At 41.0% G+C, this 19,206-nt stretch overlaps 1 protein-coding gene across 1 annotated transcript; it reads right to left on the bottom strand.

Annotated features, from left to right (window-relative positions):
* Positions 1-3,567: 3,567 nt before the first annotated feature.
* Positions 3,568-10,933, bottom strand: tmem101 (transmembrane protein 101). The gene is made up of 4 exons (XM_023993463.2): positions 10,759-10,933; positions 5,142-5,322; positions 4,646-4,792; positions 3,568-4,331 (listed from the first exon to the last, which is right to left on the bottom strand). Exons 1-4 carry the CDS (start codon positions 10,887-10,889, stop codon positions 4,023-4,025), a joined length of 768 nt encoding a protein of 255 aa, XP_023849231.1. The 5' UTR covers positions 10,890-10,933; the 3' UTR covers positions 3,568-4,022.
* Positions 10,934-19,206: the final 8,273 nt, after the last annotated feature.

The following is a 19,206-nucleotide window of genomic DNA, read 5'->3' as shown; positions in this document are numbered from 1 at the left end:
ATGCAGGCAAAGGAATTATGTTTCTCTCCATATAGAATCCACTCCAAGAAGAAGCCCAATCACTACACGGTATTGTCTGCAAGACAAAAAATTATAAATTGTACTCAATTGAACAGTTTGAATTACAGTTGAACTGTGCCAGCATAACATTAACATTAGCGTAGAATAGTTGAACATGCATACATGTTACATTTAGAACAATAGCTAGGCTAATAGAAAGAAATATTGCATAACCCTCAACCTTTGCACAGTGAACAGTCCGTACAAATGTACCTAGGTACTGTAGGCAGACAGTATCTAAATGCACAGCCATGTCTATCAGGCATGCTTAGGCTAGTCTTTTTTTATAGTAAAACCAGTTTCAATTTGAGATATACAACAGTAAATTGTTGTATTGTTTCTTCTCACTGTTATCTAGTAAACTTAGCTAGCTGGATAGCCAATAATTGTTATTTACATCRGTGTGGAACCCTATCTTGCGTCAAACCTATACATTTTGTGAGATTGGTTATGATTATGAATGTGGATGCATGTCAATGTCAACACAATTGTTATATAACTAGCTACTAAAATGATTTACAGTTGCTGATGTTACACGTTTGCTAACAAGTTACAAACGCAAGGCATGGCGCATAAGTTAGCAGGCATCAGTATAACTAGCTAGCCAACTCCAGTCGTGGTAACGTTTGCTGGTAAACCTAGCTTTAGGGGTCTGGTTGTAACTTAGTAGGTTCCTGTTTAATCAAATCAAAGTTTATTTGTCACGCGTGCCGAATACAACAGTGAAAACGTACAGGCTCTAACCAATAGTGCAAAAAAGGTGTTAAGTAAGTAAAGAAATAAAACAGTAAAAAATAACATTAGCGAGGCTATAAAAGTAGCGAGGCTACATACAGACACCGGTTAGTCAGGCTGATTGAGGTAGTATGTACATGTAGATATGATTAAAGTCACTATGCATATATGAACAGAGAGTAGCAGTAGTGTAAAAGAGGGGTTGGTGGGTGGTGGGACACAATGCAGAGAGCCCGGTTAGCCAGTGTGCGGGAGCACTGGTTGGTCGGGCCAATTGAGGTAGTATGTACATGAATGTATAGTTAAAGTGACTATGCATATATGATAAACAGAGAGTAGCAGCAGTGTAAAAGAGGGGTTGGGGGGCACACAATGCAAATAGTCCGGGGAGCCATTTGATTACCTGTTCAGGAGTCTTATGGCTTGGGGGTAAAAACTGTTGAGAAGCCTATTTGTCCTAGACTTGGCACTCCAGTACCGCTTGCCATGCAATAGTAGAGAGAACAGTTCATGACTGGGGTGGCTGGGGTCTTTGACAATTTTTAGGGCCTTCCTCTGACACCGCCTAGTGTAAAGGTCCTGGATGGAAGGCAGCTTAGCCCCATTAGTAGCCATATCTAGGACTAAAGAGAAGAGGTTTTACAATTCAGATACAATAGATGTCCAATTTGTAAAACCGCTTCTATTTTGTCATATGACTACCTCTAGTTACTTAGGTAGCTAGCTAGTCTAGCAGGATAGCTAAGTTAGCAAACAGAAAAGGTATTTGATTTCCCCCCACTGTTACACAGTAGTATGTTAGCCAGCAATACACACTATGGGTGTCAGTAGATTAACTAAAGTTAGCTAGCAGGTGGCTTGCAGGAAAAATAACTTACTTAGCCACTGTATCTGCCCTCTTGGTGCTGGCATCAGCTGTAAATGAGCTTCTAGCTAAATCCAAGTCTTCAATTTCCAATCCGCTTCACTATATCTGGTTGAAACATGGTTAAATGTCACCATGTAGCTAATAGAACATCAAACAATGCTCCCTTGTCAAATTCATGTTGATGAAAGGAATTACTTGAAGTCATTGCCGTCTGGTCAGGTCCTTCAGTTTTGCCCAAAGGATTGTGTCCATTTCAAAAAAGCCAGCCTTGGGGGAGGGATGTGGCCAGAGCACGAAGCACCYCCCCACCCYAGTTGTAGTCTTTCAGAGACTGGAAAAAATGTCAGCTTGTATATTTAGCCATTCATCCTCTGATAGGAACCTCGCTGAAAGACATCCAATGGCTCTATCGAACAAGGACAACCATATCTACACGAACAAAAACGCATAGTGTGATCAGTATAACAGTCTTCACGAAATGCCACAAAGCAGGACTACATTTATTTTATCCAACTTCCCAACAGGGTGGGGGGGGGCCTAGCCCCCCTGGACCATCCCCCAGCCATCCTCACATACTTTGTGCCCTCAGATTTTTGAGGTACATGACACCCCTGGATATTTCTACCATTTGGCCATGAATTCAGGTAATCACTAGTTACCACTGACACAGTTAAAATTGGCTGTAGTAAAAATGAGCTTTTTGGTCTTAATTTAAGGTTAGTCATAAATTTAGCAGTGTGGTTAAGTTTAGGTTTAAAATCTGATTTTAAGAGACATTGTAGAAATAGGCCGGGTTTATGACTTTGTTACTGTGGTAACTAATGACAACCGTCAGGTCTTTTCTGATTTCATTGTGCATAAAAATACAGCTTGATAAATAATTAAATACTATTGTGAAAAGTGAATATACACAGAATACACAATATACAAAACCAAACCAGTAGTTGTTTATTTAGTTGTATGACAACCTACACTCAGGAATGTCATCAGGAATGGAAACAAATGATATTCAAAAATAAATATGATCCTATATTCATATTGCATTAGGTACAAAAGGAGTACACTGTAGTTCTATTATTTGATAAGAAATATGCAAAATGTCAAGTTACCCCTAATTTCTTACCATAAATTGCAGTAAAACATTTGACAACTAAACCACGATATAATAACCCCCCAAATACTCAAACTGAAATCTGCTATAGCCATATCTAAATACCAGGTTTCAAAACATAATTTATTTTTTACATAATTCTAGCTATAAGTTAAATATACTGAACAAAAATATAAATGCAACATGTAAAACTGAAATAAGAGATCCCAGAAATGTTCCATACTCACAAATCTAATTTCTCTCAATTTGTTTACATCCCTGTTAGTGAGCATTTCTCCTTTGCCGAMATAATCCATCCACATAACAGGTGTGGCATATCAAGAAGCTGATTAAACAGCATTATCATTATACAGGTGCACCTTGTGCCGGGGACAATAAAAGACCACTTTAAAATGTGCAGTTGTGTCAAACAACATAATGTCTCAAGTTTTGAGGGAGCGTGCAATTGACATGCTGACTACAGGAATGTCCACTAGAGCTCTTTCCAGATAATTTAATGTTCATTTCCCTTCCATAAGCCACCTCCAACATCGTTTTAGAGAATTTGGCTGTACGTCCAATGGGCCACACAACCGCAGACCCACGTGTAACCATGCCAGCCCAAGACCTCCACATCCAGCTTCTTCACCTGTGGGATCGTCTGAGACCAGCCACCCAGACAGCTGTTGAAACTGAGTATTTCTGTCTGTAATAAAGCCCTTTTGTGGGGAAAAACGTATTCTGATTGGCTGCGTCTGGCTCCACAGTGGGTGGGCCTATGCCCCCCCCCCTGTTAAATCCATAGGTTAGGGCCTAATTTATTTATTTGAATTGACTGATTTCCTTATATGAACTGTAAAATAGTTAATTGTTGCGTTATATATTTTTGTTCAGTATTAAAAAAAACAATTTTTTGCAGAAACAAAGTTGGACAGGTAGTTAACGATAAGGTCTACCCACATGGCTGTCTGTCAGGCAGGGATTAGCGTCCAATCACCATTTATCTCCTGCTGTAAGTGAGGATCAGTTCATCTGAGGATCCAAAAAGACTGTATAAGTCTCACATGGCACCTTATTCCCAATATAGTGCACTACTTCTGACCAGGTGGCACCCTATTCCCAATATAATGCACTACTTTGGCCAAAGCTTTGGTCAAAAGTAGTGCAATATATAGGGAATGGGGTGCCATTTGAAACACTAAATGTAGCTTCAGTCACATGTTAAGTAGTGGCCTCTCTTCTGATAGTCTGCCAAGGTGTCCATTCCATTCAACCGTCTGTAGCCAGAATCAGCACAGCCCCGAAAATACCCACGTTATGCCCCATCAGCTTCAACTGGTTCCAGAACTCCACATGGCGCGTGTTGTGCCAGTAGCCCAGGTTACCGTCGATGAATAGCAGGATGAGGGGCAGGACCACGGCCAGGATCTGTGAAGCTAGGCGGATATAACAGCCAGAGAGGAAGGCCAGGGCCAGCACTCCAAACAGCACCACCAGTAGCATTAGGGTGATCTCCCCACCAGGGATGTGATTCAGGTAGGCCATCCTGTCCTCTTTACTGTGCTGGAGGGAGTACACCTGGTGGAGGGAACACAGCGCTGCATTGAGTTGTTATTTAGGCTGCTACTGTATATTTGTTGGACTCACCATTCAGTTTATTGCACCTATTTGTACAATGATTTGATCTCTCTCGCTCTCATATCTGATTAGGACACAAATGTCAAACTTGACACTGGGCTATTTAAATCAGGGAAAATCTAGGCCTTTTGCTATCCGGGTTTCTAGGTCTGCAGTAATTGATTTTAAGGATGGAGGAAGGGGATTCCCATCACAGTGCTTCTTTCTAGGTCAAACACTGTAGCTAAATCACTGAAGTAGGTTGTTTGTCTTACCATACAGATGAGGTAGACCCCTATGAAGACCTGTCCGGTGGACTGCAGCGATCTGGTGCGATGTTTCTGTCTGTATACCTCCCCCGCACCACTGGCTAGGACCAGGAAACCCCCGATGATAGCCAGGGTTCTGGAGTACATCCTTACCTACAGGATCACACAAGACACAGAAGGTCAGTTGAGCATTCCTAGAGATGTAGTGAAGGGGGGATGCAAACACTTACATTTCTTCAACACAATGTTTTAATTCATCCTAAAATAGGATAATCTTAGTCATGTCAGTTTTTTGGGGCCCAGCACCCAGTATTAACCCATAATAAGTTATGACTAAATAGAGCCCACTATTCATTGTCTTTCGACAGGTGGTGTCATTCCTTCACAATGCACAGTTCTCAATGTAGACAGAGTTGTCACTCTCCACAAAACATTTCTTACCCCCAGGATACTTCAGCTGTGGTTGTCACACTATCTACTCCTCCTCACAGGCAGTACTCACCTTCAGCCAGTCACTATAGTGCACTTGTTCACCAATATAAGAAGCGTAGGTGCTGATAGCTAACTGTATGGCGGCCCCCAGTGCAAACCACCTCCTCTTCACCCCAAAGGACATGAAGCTGGCACAAAGAACTGATGCCCCCATGTCAAAGTACAAGTAGGGAACCTGGATGTCAGGTTTCCTGGAGATTAAGAAAAAAGCACATATATTACAAAACTGAAATGGTTAAATATTCAAAAATCATTGTTCAAATCAAGTAATTGATCACACTCATGGTTAACAATAGCTATGATTTCATACCTCCAAAGACAATGAATATCTCACTTAGCTACCTTAAAGTGGAACTGACAGCGTTTTAACTACTTTGCAGATATGAAACAAACATACAATCAGTTTATGCTACAAAACCAACTTTATAAGAGGTTATAAAAATAGGTTATATTTGACTCAATTCCATGACGTACAGTAAGGCATTGTTGCCAGTAGTCTCGGGTGGTTTACTGTGTATACACACACCGGGGTATTTGGAAAAAGCCATGGGATGGTTTTCAATACCGTTGAAACTATTTCAAGTTTAATACATTTTGAATAATTGTAGCTACTTTAAGTAAATACCTGCAGTCAACTTGTGCAATATGTTAGGAGATAAAGAACAATGCGTTCTTCATTTCAGCTGTCACATTGTGAAGTTTACTGTAGTCCCCAGTCAAGCACACGATAAGAGACCGGAGCCTTGAGTCACAACTGTTTGCCAGCTACATATCTTATAACTATTAAATTAACTGTCTAAAATGTGCTAAATGCTCTGCAGTTGTGCATTTGGTTTGCTAATTTAGTAGCTAGACAGTTAAGTGTTTACGTTCTTTCAAATTTAATAATTTGCTTGGTAACAGTAATCATGAGTAGAGGTCGACCGATTAATCGGAATGGCCGATTAATTAGGGCCGATTTAAAGTTTTCATAACAATCGGTAAATCGGCATTTTTGGACACCGATCATGGTCGATTACATTGCACTCCACGTGGAGACTGCGTGGCAGGCTGACTACCTGTTATGCGAGTGCAGCAAGGAGCCAAGGTAAGGTGCTAGCTAGCATTAAACATATCTTATAAAAAACAATCAATCTTAACATAATCACTAGTTAACTACACATGGTTGATGATATTACTAGTTTATCTAGCTTGTCCTGTGTTGCATATAATCGATGCGGTGCCTGTTAATTTATCATTGAATCACTGCCTACTTCGCCAAACGGGTAATTTAACAAGCGCATTCACGATGCACCAACGTGTACCTAACCATAACCATCAAAGCCTTTCTTAAAATCAATACACAAGTATATATTTTTAAACCTGCATATTTGGTTAATATTGCCTGCTAACATGAATTTCTTTTAACTAGGGAAATTGTGTCACTTCTCTTGCATTGTGTGCAACAGAGTCAGGGTATATGCAGCAGTTTGGGCCGCCTTGCTCGTTGCGAACTGTGTGAAGACTATTTCTTCCTAACAAAGACAGCCAACTTCGCATTTGCGAGAGAAAAAAACACAATCGTTGCACGAATGTACCTAACCATAAACGTCAATGCCTTTCTTAAAATCAATGCACATAAGTATATATTTTTTAAAACCTGCATATTTAGTTAAAAGAAATTCATGTTAGCAGGCAATATTAAACTAGGGAAATTGTGTCACTTCTCTTGCGTCCATTGCACGCAGAATCAGGGTATATGCAACAGTTTGGGCCGCCTGGCTCGTTGCGAACTAATTTGCCAGATTTTTACGTAATTATCACATAATATTGAAGGTTGTGCAATGTAACAGCAATATTTAGACTTATGGATGCCACCCGTTAGATAAAATACAGAACGGTTCCGTATTTCACTGAAAGAATAAACATTTTGTTTTCTAAATGATAGTTTCCGGATTTGACCATATTAAATGACCTAAGGCTCGTATTTCTGTGTGTTATTATATTATAATTAAGTCTATGATTTGATAGAGCAGTCTGACTGAGCGGTGGTAGGCAGCAGCAGGCTCGTAAGCATTCATTCAAACAGCACTTTACTGCGTTTGCCAGAAGCTCTTCGCAATGCTTCAAGCATTACACTGTTTATGACTTCAAGCCTATCAACTCCCGAGATTAGGCTGGCAATACTAAAGTACCTATTAGAACATCCAATAGTCAAAGGTATATGAAATACAAATGGTATAGAGAGAAATAGTCCTATAATAACTACAACCTAAAACTTACCTGGGAATATTGAAGACTCATGTTAAAAGGAACCACCAGCTTTCATATGTTCATGTTCTGAGCAAGGAACTTAAACGTTAGCTTTTTTACATGGCATATATTGCACTTTTACTTTCTTCTCCAACACTTTGTTTTTGCTTTATTTAAACCAAATTGAACATGTTTCAATATTTATTTGAAACTAAATTGATTTTATTGATGTATTATATTAAGTTAAAATAAGTGTTCATTCAGTAGTTGTAATTGTCATTATTACAAATATATATATATATATAAATAAATAAATAAAAATCGGCCGATTAATCGGTATCGTCTTTTATTGGAGGACCAAAATCGGTACCGGCATTGAAAAATCATAATCGGTCGACCTCTAATCATGAGCCTTGATGGCTAATATGCTTTGTGCGTGCAGAAAACTGTAGTTTGAGTTACTTGTGTTGTTTAGGTCAGAAAATGTACAAACATTTTCAATGCGCTCATTAGCATTCTCTATGGGATTTGACATGTACTTGTTAGCTTTGCTAACATTCGGATTACTGAGCATCAGTGGGGTATGAAAACAGCGCCGGTATTACCAATATCCCGGTATGGCACAAGGTCGGTATGACAATCTGGATACCGCCAAAGCCTAGTTGACAGAATAGATAAATGCAGTTCAATGCATGATTAATATAATTCACCAATACATTTCTTGGCGGTCCAAAAAATATTGCTCTCAGGTTATAAATCACAGCTGGCCTGGTACATCGGTTGCTGACTCCACCCAGTCAGGCAGGATGCACTGTTTTAGATTCAATTACTTAATATTTTGGACAAAAACTGACGAATGTAACTAAGACTGGGAATGGCAATACAAATCAAAATAGCAAGGGCAATGATCACAAGTCAGTCAATGTTGCAAATAAGCTAGCGTATATTTATATAATTATTTATTTAGCAAGCTAAAAATCACAGAGCATAACGTTAGCTAGCTAGCTGCTGGGAGGGTGTCATGTCATTGGAGCAGTGGGTGAGTGACCTTTTTCCCCCTCATCGTTTTTCAGTGGCTCAGCTAGAGATGCAGGTGTCATTTGGTTAGCTAGCAAGAAATTAGGGATTTTCTTAAAACGGCATTGTTGGTTAAGGGCTTGTAAGTAAGCATTTCACTGTAATGTCTACACCTGTTGTATTCGGCGCATGTGACAAATCACCTGGAAATGTGAATTGCTTTGATAGCTAGTTATGTTGAACGACTTTTTCAGGGTGTGTTCGTAAATTCACTTTCTACTTCGATTTCAGAGCACTCTCGGTTAAGTGTGCCAGAGCGCAGAATACTGATGATTTTACAAACGCACAACATCCGCTGAATATGACCGGTTTCAGTAAAAGTCTGCACAAAAAGTTATTAAATTGTTGCCAGCAGCAGTTGGTCACTAACGCTCTTGATAACCTGTAAACAGTCTAACCAGCTCTGCCAGGGCGAGTGAAATGGCCAGAATGAGGTGTTCTCTCATTTGTGTCTGGAAGGACTGTAGCTCGCAAGCTAGCCAACTTTAGCCAGTTAGCTAAAGTTGAGCGTCCAGTGTGAATTTATGAACAGACAATGACGACGCTCTGAACTTAGGAACGAACCAGAGAGCACTGACACACTAAAGGCAATTTATGACCGCACCCTTAGTTGTCAGTCAAATGTATTTTGGCATCGATCAAATGGGCGGGCAGGCAGAGAAGTTCCCATTCAGTTGTAAAAATGTGGGTTGGGACAGTCATGCATGGGCAGGCAAGCTGCAGAAGGGCGAACAGGCTACTATTCCAAATCGTTTATCGGTGCAATTTTAAAGGCTAACAATTTTAAAGGCCAACTAGAGTTTGAGAGGGTTTATCTAATGTTCGCTCGTTAGATTTTTCACTCATCTCGCTCTGGCTAGCATTAGCACAACTGAGAGCATCCTGTCGGGCTGCATCACTGCSTGGTAAGGCAACTGCACCGCCCTCAACCACAAGGCTCTCCAAAGGGTGGTGCGATCTTCACAACGCATCACCAGGGGCAAACTACCTGCCCTCCAGGACACCTACAGCAGCCGATGTCACAGGAAGGCCAAAAAGATCATCAAGGACAACAACCATCCGAGCCACTGCCTGTTCACCCCGCTACCATCCAGAAGAGACTGAGAAACAGCTTTCTCAAGGCCATCAGACTGTTAAACATCCATCACTACCACAGAGGCTGCCTAAATACAGACTTGAAATCATTGGACACTTTAATAAATGGATCACTAGTCACTTTAATAATGCCACTTTAACAATGTTTACATATATTGCATTACTCATCTCATATGTACAGTTGAAGTTGGAAGTTTACATACATCTAGGTTGGAGTCATTAAAACTCGTTTTTCAACCACTCCACAAATCTTGTGTTAACAAACTATAGGTTTTGGCAAGTCGGTTAGGACATCTACTTCGTGCGTGACACAAGTAATTTTTCCAACAATTGTTTACAGACAGATTTTTTTCACTTATATTCACTGTATCACAATTCCAGTGGGTCAGAAGTTTACATACACTAAGTTGACTGTGCCTTTAAACAGCTTTTAATTAGGTTTTATTTACTGCAGTGTCTGTTAAATTGCCCAAACAAAACAGCCACTTACCACTCTATATTGCTATAGAATTTTCACAAATGCTGTACTATACGTAATTCCCAAACATTCTATGAATTTATGAAAATTACCATATAGTGCAGAAAATGTWAAAAAAAAAAACATGTKATATTATTACACCTGGGGGTGTATTTGAACAGATTCTAATACGACTTAATGTTAAAATGCTGTCAGTTCCACTTTAAACTGAATACACTAACTGTAAATCGCTCTGGATAAAGCATCTCCTTAGTGACTAAAATATTAAGGACTTGGCATTCTTCTAAAAAAACAATAATACATGAATGAATGGTTTATATGCCATGTGAGAAGATATGCCACGCAGTCACTGTTACTATATATTTACAGTAGTAGACCATATGACTTGATCAAAGTAAGGTAACTGGAGACTCCACCAGCTAGATTACAGGGTGGTGCACTCCTATTTAAAGATGACAGAAATATCACCCTGCCATAACTAGAGCCAGATGGCTCACAATCCCGGAAGTTGTAGCTTCTGTAGTTTTATGTTCTTTTACACAACCAGATGACCATGTTCATAACCCAGAAAACGGTACCTGGCTTAGAAAAGCCACACTAGTGTAGTAAATATGTCTGTCAATAATGTAGCTCAACTAACAAGCAAAGTGACGCTGTAAAGCCAACCCTCTGTTTAGCCGATTAGCGGCTAGCCGACGTCTGCAGAAACGTGACCAGTACTCACATACATATCCACCACGCTTACCTTTTTACATCCGCGCGCTCCGCAAAGAGCATCAGCATTGTAAAGCAGTTCCAGAAACCAAATCGTGTCAAAATAAAGGCGCCAAATTGACAGAGGCGCCGGAGAACTTGCTTACTGCTAGGGGCAGCCATTATTGTTACTACAGTGTTACACCAGCAGTGGGCCACAACTTCCTGTCTAGAATTGTCGATCATTTTCAAAATAAAAGTTTACCATATTACATTAAAGATAGACTCCGCGCAACGACATTTCCACGAGCAGCACCGCATGGGCACGTCCAAGCGGATCACTTTTGTCGCCTATCAAAGTGTGTTGCATTATGGGGATACAAATTGTCTGGCTTGTCGACTGCATGAACTTTACAAAAACCATGTCAAAGGTCATGAAGTTGACTGCAAGTTTCTGCAGTTGCGCTTCACCAAATTCATCCTGCAGCAATTTCCTGCATCGTAGGAGGCTCTATAAAAACGGCACAGTGGACACATCATAATACCCATAAAACTTAGCGGTAGGTAATGTTCCAATAATGTTTTCCCAATTAATTTTTGCTTCTGGATATTTTAGAACTACTTCATATACAGTGCATTCGGAAGGTATGCCGACCCCTTCCCCTTTTATACATTTTATTACATTAGCCTTATTCTAAAATGGATAAAATACATGTTTTCCATCAATCTACACACAATACCCCATAATGACAAGGTGAAAAGGTTTAGACATTTTTGCAAATTTAAAAATGTAAGTATTCAGACCCTTTGCTATGAGACTCGAAATTGAGCTCAGGTGCATCCTGGTTCCATTGATCATCCTTGAGATGTTTCTACATCTTGATTGGAGTACACCTGTGATAAATTAAATTGATTGGACATGATTTGGAAAAGCACACACTTGTCTATATAAAAGGTCCCACAGTTGACAGTGCAAAACCAAGCCATGAGGTCGAAGCAATTGTCCGTAAAGCTCAGAGACAGGATTGTGTCGAGGCACAGATCAGGGTAAGGGTACCAAGACATTTCTGCACCATTGAAGGTCCACAAGAACACAGTGGCCTCCATCATTCTTAAGTGGAGGAAGTTTGGAACCACCAAGACTCTTCCTAGAGCTGGCCAAACTGAGCAAATGGGGAGAGAAGAGCCTTGGTCAGGGAGGTGACCAAAAACCCAATGGTCACTCTGACAGAGCTCCAGAGTTCCTCTTTGGAGATGGAAGAACCTTCCAGAAGGGCAACCATCTCTGCAGCACTACACCAATCAGGCCTTTATGGTAGAATGGCCAGATGGAAGCCACTCCTCTGTAAAAGGCACATGACAGGCCGCTTGGAGTTTGCCAAAAGGCACCTAAAGGACTTTGACCATAAGAAACAAGATTCTCTGGTCGGATGAAACCAAGAATGAACTCTTTGGTCTGAATGCTAAGCGTCACGTTGGAGGAAACCTGGCACCATCCCTACGGTGAAGCATGGTGGTGGCAGCATCATGCTGTGAGGACGTTTTTTAGTGGCAGGTACTGGGAGACTAGTCAGGATCGAGGGAAAGATGAACGGAACAAAGTACAGAGAGATCCTTGATGAAAACCTGCTCCAGAGCACTCAGGACCTCAGACTGGGGCGAAGGTTCACCTTACAACAGAACAACCCTAAGCACACAGCCAAGACAACACAGGAGTGGCTTCGGGACAAGTCTCTGAATGTCCTTGAGTGGCCCAGCCAGAGCCCGGACTTGAACCCGATCAAACATCTCTGGAGACCTGAAAATAGCTTTGCAGCGATGCTCCCCAACCAACCTGACTGAGCTTAAGAGGATCTGCAGAGAAGAATGGGAGAAACTCCCCAAATACAGGTGTGCCAAGCTTGTAGCGTCATACCCAAGAATACTCAAGGCTGTAAATTGCTCCCAAAGGTGCTTCAAGAAAGTATTGAGTAAACAGTCTGAATACTAATGTAAATGTGATATGTTTTTTAAAATGTGTAATACATTTGCAAACATTTCTTAAATCCTGTTTTTGCTTTGTCATTATGGGGTATTGTGTGTAGATCAATGCGGGGGAAAAAACAATTTAATCAATTTTTGAATAAGGCTGTAACGTAACAAAATGTGGATAAAGTCAAGGGGTCTGAATACTTTGAATGCACTGTAAGGTCTGTGTTTCATGTAGGATTACCCTGGCGTGACGTTTTGCTAGCAATGTAATTGTTTCTTGGACAAAGTAAATTCTTAATATATTCGCCTCAATTTACTCAAAAATTCTAAATGCTAATTAGCAACAGGGAATCTGGGTTTGGCAGATGCCATGTGAATGCTACCTGCCCCAATGCAGTGCCAACTAACGTTTTTTGGAGGAGGAATAATGGTCTGGGGCTGTTTTTCGTTGTTCGGTCTAGGCCCCTTAGTTCCAGTGAAGGTAAACCTTACAGCGTACAATGACATTCTAGACAATTCTGTGCTTCCAACTTTGTGGCAACAGCTTGGGTAAGGCCCTTTCCTGTTTCAGCATGACAATGCCCCCGTGCACAAAGCAATGGTTTGTTAAGATCAGTGTGGAAGAACTTGACTGGCCTGCACAGAGCTCTGACCTCAACCCCATTGAACACCTTTTGGGATGAATTGGATCACCYGGCCTAATTGCCCAACATCAGTGCCCAACCTCACTAATGCTGGTGGCTGAATGGAAGCAAGTCCCCACAGCAATGTTCCAACATCTAGTGGAAAGCCTTCCCAGAAGAGTGGAGGCTGTTATAGCAGCAAAGCTGTCATCAAGGCAAAGGGTAGTTATTTGAAGAATCAACCAATTTAAAATATACTTTGATTTGTTTAACACTTTTGGTTACTACATGATTCCATATGTGTTATTTCATTTTGATGTCTTCATTATTATTCTACAATGTAGAATAGTAAAAATTAAGAAAAACCCTTGAATGAGTAGGTGATCTAAACTTGACCAGTGGTGTATATTTACAACAACAAAAAATGTATGGGGGATTGGAAATGATGCAGACAATTACATTGGTGGAAGCCACAATATTAAAGCTGATCTAGCCTCTAAATTTAAAAAAATAAACTACATGTAATTGTCTTTGAAACAWTCAATTGATATACTGTATAATTCCATTCATTCATATGSAGGACTGCACCATAGAGAATGGTATGGGTGACGCCATTGAGGGATTCCACCATGCTTCCACCATGTTAAAGTAGTCAACTGGGTGGGGCTTCTTATGGGTTATAGCCTCAATGTTGCCAAAGACGCTATAATGGCACATATATAAAGATGCGTCCTCTATCGCTATTGACTGCTCCTACTGGGGAGTCCAATTTGGCCAACCAGTGGCTTCAAACCCTCTCATTGGCCAATACATAGCATCAGCAATTTTTATTTATTTAACCTTTATTTAACCAGTCAGGCCAGTTGAGAACAAGTTCTCATTTACAACTGCGACCTGGCCAAGATAAAGCTAAGCAGTGCGACAAAAACAACACAGAGTTACACATAGGATAAACACACGTACAGTCAATAACACAATACAAAAATCTATATACAGTGTGTGCAAATGTAGTAAGATTAGGGAGGTAAGGCAATAAATAGGCCATACTGGCGAAATAATTGCTATTTAGCATTAACAGATAGATGTGCAAGTAGAGATACTGGGGTGCAAAAGAGCAAAACTAAATAACAATATTGGGATGCGGTAGTTGGGTGGGCCATTTACAGATGGGCTGTGTACAGGTGCAGTGATCGGTAAGCTGCTCTGACAGCTGATGCTTAAAGTTAGTGATGGAGAAGTCTCCAGCTTCAATCATTTTTGCAATTCGTTCCAGTCATTGGCAGCAGAGAACTGTAAGGAACTGTAAGGAAAGGCGGCCAAAGAGGAGTTGGCTTTGGGGATGACCAGTGAAATAAACCTGCTGGAGCGCGTGCCTGCGTGTTGCTATAGTGACCAGTGAGCTGAGATAAGGTGGGGCTTTACCTAGCAAAGACTTATATAGATGACCTGGAACCAGTGGGTTTGGCAACGAATATGGGCCAGCCAACGAGAGCATACAGGTCGCAGTGGTGGGTAGTATATGGTGGGTAGTATATGGGGCGTTGGTGACAAAATGGATGGCACTGTGATAGACTACATCCAACTTTCTGAGTAGAGTGTTGGAGGCTATTTTGTAAATGACATCGCCGAAGTCAAGGATCGGTAGGATAGTCAGTTTTATGAGGGTGTTTACCAGCATGAGTGAAAGAGGCTTTGTTGCGAAATAGGAAGCAGATTCTAGATTTAATTTTGAATTGTAATTACTTAATGTGAGTCTGGAAGGAGAATTTACAGTCTAACCAGACACCTAGGTATTTGTAGTTGTCCACATATTCTAAAGTCAGAACCGTCCAGAGTAGTGATACTAGACGGGCGGGCGGGTGCGGACAGCGATCGGTTGAAAAACATAAATTTAGTTTTACTAGCATTTAAGAGCAGTTGGAGGCCACGGAAGGAGTGTTGTATGGCATTGAAGCTCGTTTGGAGGTTTGTTAACACAGTGTCCAAAGAAGGGCCAGAAGTATACAGAAGTATACAGAATGGTGTCGTCTGCATAGAGGTGGATCAGAGAATCACCAACATCATTGATGTATACAGAGAAAAGAGTCGGTCAGAGAATTGAACCCTGCGGCATCCCCATAGACTGCCAGAGGTCCGGACAACAGGCCCTCCGATTTGACACACTGAACTCTATCTGAGAAGTAGTTGGTGAACCAGGCGAGGCAGTCATTTGAGAAACCAAGGCTGTTGAGTCTGCCGATAACATGGAACCCAAACCGGCTGCGCGCGTGCGCTGTCGTGCATACATTTATTTTGTACCCCTACACCAAACGCGATCACGACACGCAGGTTAAAATATCAAAACAAACTCTGAACCAATGACATTAATTTGGAGACAGGTCGAAAACCATTAAACATGTATGGCAATTTAGCTAGTTAGCTTGCACTTGCTAGCTAATTTGTCCTAATTTGCTAGCTTGCTGTTGCTAGCTAATTTGTCCTGGGGTATAAACATTGAGTTGTTATTTTACCTGAAATGCACAAGGTCCTCTACTCCGACAATTAATCCACACATAAAACGGTCAACCGGAGCGTTTCTAATCATCTCTCCTCCTTCCAGGCGTTTTCATCTTTGAACTTATATGGTGATGGCATCTACACTTTCATAGTATTACCACGACAACCGGCAAAACAGTTCGTCTTTCAATCACCCACGTGGGTATAACCAATGAGGAGATGGCACGTGGGTACCTGCTTCTATAAACCAATGAGGAGATGGGAGAGGCAGGACTTGCAGTGCGATCTGCGTCAGAAATAGGAATGACTTCTATTTTAGCCCTTGGCAACGCAGACGCTCGTTGGCGCCCGCGAGCAGTGTGGGTGCAATAATTGAATAACATGGATTTCTAAATTTATTTTGCAACGCTCGCACACGTGATGTGTCCGGTCTGGTCAGCATGTTAGAATGTAGTGATTGACAGAGTCGAAAGCCTTGGTCAGGTCGATGAAGACGGCTGTACAGGGTTTATATACATCATTGTTCAATGCTCTTAGTTGTTGCGGAAATTGGAGCGGCAGTTAACATGCAACCAATATCATGGTTCTATTCAAAGTTCTAGAAGGATCGACTTGAAGAAAAAACAGAGTGCCCCTGGAGGCCAGGGTCGTATGCACACTAAAGCAAACTGTAGCAAAGCGGTTTGCAACGGAAACCGTTTGTCACGTTAAAATGTTTTGCGACATGAACAGTTTGCTACGCTGTGCACTAATAACTACGACCCATGGGTCAGCCTTGGCATAGTTACCCTGGAGCAGATTAAGGGTTAAGTTCCCTGCTCAAGGACATAACAGAAGGAGAGGGTATCCAGAATACACTTCTTACCAAATATTCCCAATCAACCTGATTTCACTACCACCGGCAAAACGATAGGGATTAAGCTCTAACTTTATTAACCAATCAACCTGAGAAGTGACTAAATTACAGCCAACATAGATAGTTTTAATTGCCTTATGGCAGTAATAAACTTGAGGGGAAGCATTATAATTCACTGTAGCTCTGCTGCCTTTGAAGCAACAGAATAGTTTATTGTATTTCACACACTGTGTGGAAGAGCAATTCAGAGGTATCCATATGAATAGAATATATCATACTTAAATTGTTCAGCTGTTCGGTTAAGACAGACATTCTTCCTCTGGAATGCACAATGGAATACACAGTCCAATTCAGAACTGTCTCTGCAGCACAGTCCTAGCTAATCGTATGTTGAATTTACAGTAAAGGTGGTCAGTTAAGTGGTAGGCCTATCTTTTGCCTCACAGGTTCTGTCCAGTGTTCAACTCTTACCATGTGGCTTATCAGGTGAATGTCTGCGAAAGACAGACCCACCTGTGGTACATTAAGTCCAGAGTGACGTCGGTCTCACTGCCTAATCTATGGTGGGGGGGGAGAAAATTAGACTAACCCAGATCCTGAAATGTCATATGGGCGAAACAAGTGCCAGTGAAGGCTTTTCCAGCGATCAATGGTAGAGAAAGAGAGACAGACACACAGAGTGAGAGAGTGTGAGAGAAAGAGAGCTAGCGAGCAAAACCAGGCTACACCGGACTAGTGTAATATGTTGACTGTCAACATTAGAATGTACAACATGCCTGATTGGATATTGGCTATTGGCTATTGATTCTGTGTTACATTTGTTCTTGAAAGGCAATGCAGCTTAATTATGTATTGCATTTTACAGTTAGTTGTTCCTCACTATTTATCCGATACAGTCAGGTTGGAAGTAGATTTCATTTATTCCTGTTACAGGACCTCTCAGGGGCGTCATGCACCCCAAAAATCTGAGGGGGCACAAAGTACATAAGGGTGYCTGGGGGGTGGTCCGGAGGGGAGCTATGGCCATAAGTTAGAGAATTTTGCATTTTTCAAACACCTGAAACAGCTTTTTCCTGCAGTGTGGAGCCATAATCATTATGCTTAATTCTGTCCAAAATATGTTTATCATCTTAGCATACCTCTTGAGCTGTCTGTGGTTCATTTTTTAAAAGCTTAATATGCTTCTCTGCTAAAATCTGGGTAAAATATATATTCCTTTGAGTCTTATTTAGTAATTGCTTGCTATTCTAGTCTAGTCTAGTCTACCAACCTTGCCAGCAGGCATGCCAGCTAAGATAGTTAGACAGGCTAGCTGCTCTAACTTGATTGATAGCCTGAAATTGATTCTGGTAGCTAGTTATGAGTTTGGGAACCAATCTGGGCTAGCTAAAGCCAACTTCATAAACATTCTAGGTGGCTAGTAGTATTAGAGAAACAACAAAAAACATTTTTTTACAGGACAAATCTCAGGGGGCATGTGCCCCAAAGATTTGGATGGGCCAAATCATTGAATCCCTATTAATTCAATAGGATCTCTGTGGACCTAGTTGTAAAGATTTGTCATTTACCTTTAAAAATGTGCCCCTTTTATTATTTGTTATTTTGGCATAAACACAACCATTCATGATTTCATCTGATTGTTTGACAATCACTTCAAAAAGGGCTCCACTCGCAACATATTTCCAGCCTCCAAACACTGGTGAATGGAGAGAGACATCTGTTACACAAAACATCAAAAAGTGTAATGACATTTGGCCACAATTTATGCGTCAGTGTTCTCATCGAACCACATCGTATTTTGGAGCATATACCACCTGTTTACTATGCCTCTGACATGCGGTAATGATAAATAATGGTGTAGTTCTTTTGATATTTTGTTGGAATTATTGCGATAGTGGCGTACCGCCACTATTTGTTTTGCCGGAATGCCGTACCGAATTGGCTTACTTTCACCCCTAGATACAGTATGATCAATACTTGTTGCATAACAGTATTACATTTGATTGGAATATGACTTAATGGAGGTGGGCCCATGATTACACTAATTATAGCAGACTATAGGCTCCATCAGGGGGATCTGACATCATTTGGTTGGAATGACAGAGATGCGGGGAAAGGATTGGATTGTGTATGAGATCAGATCCTCTTCATGTAGACTGTAGTGTGCTCTAATTTGTGTAATCATGGGCTGACCTCCATGTGTGGCATGCCAAGGGCCTTTGGCATTAAGTGAGGCTAATGACGCAGGGACTGCCAGGGATTGCCATTGTTGACCTGCTCTATGGTACTTKTTTTTAATTTCCCTCTGAAAACTGACAAAAAAAGTATTATTCTTTATGCTATAGCCTATGTGATTGTAGGACCATATTTGAAATGTTGGTTTGCTGAATTAGAATGACATCTGATAACATGAAATTATATACAGTACCAGTCAAAAATTGACACCTACTCATTCCAGGATTTCTTTCTTTTGACTATTTCCTACATTGTAGAATAATAGTGAAGACATCAACACTATGAAATAACATGGAATCATGAAGTAACCAGAAGTGTT

This window comes from Salvelinus sp. IW2-2015, linkage group LG8, assembly GCF_002910315.2.
Source record: "Salvelinus sp. IW2-2015 linkage group LG8, ASM291031v2, whole genome shotgun sequence".
In the NCBI taxonomy this organism is placed as follows: domain Eukaryota; kingdom Metazoa; phylum Chordata; class Actinopteri; order Salmoniformes; family Salmonidae; genus Salvelinus; species Salvelinus sp. IW2-2015.
Note: the sequence above shows the minus strand (reverse complement) of the source record. Positions and strands in the feature narration are given on the sequence as shown.

Bases quoted from the DNA above. Each gene is read 5' to 3' on its own strand.
- tmem101 (XM_023993463.2), bottom strand. From the start codon at position 10,889: ATGGCTGCCCCTAGCAGTAAGCAAGTTCTCCGGCGCCTCTGTCAATTT. The intron at 5,323-10,758 runs GTAAGCGTGGTG...CTTAATCTCCAG, and splicing joins GAGCGCGCGGATGTAAAAAG to GAAACCTGACATCCAGGTTC. The intron at 4,793-5,141 runs GTGAGTACTGCC...GTGATCCTGTAG, and splicing joins ACTATAGTGACTGGCTGAAG to GTAAGGATGTACTCCAGAAC.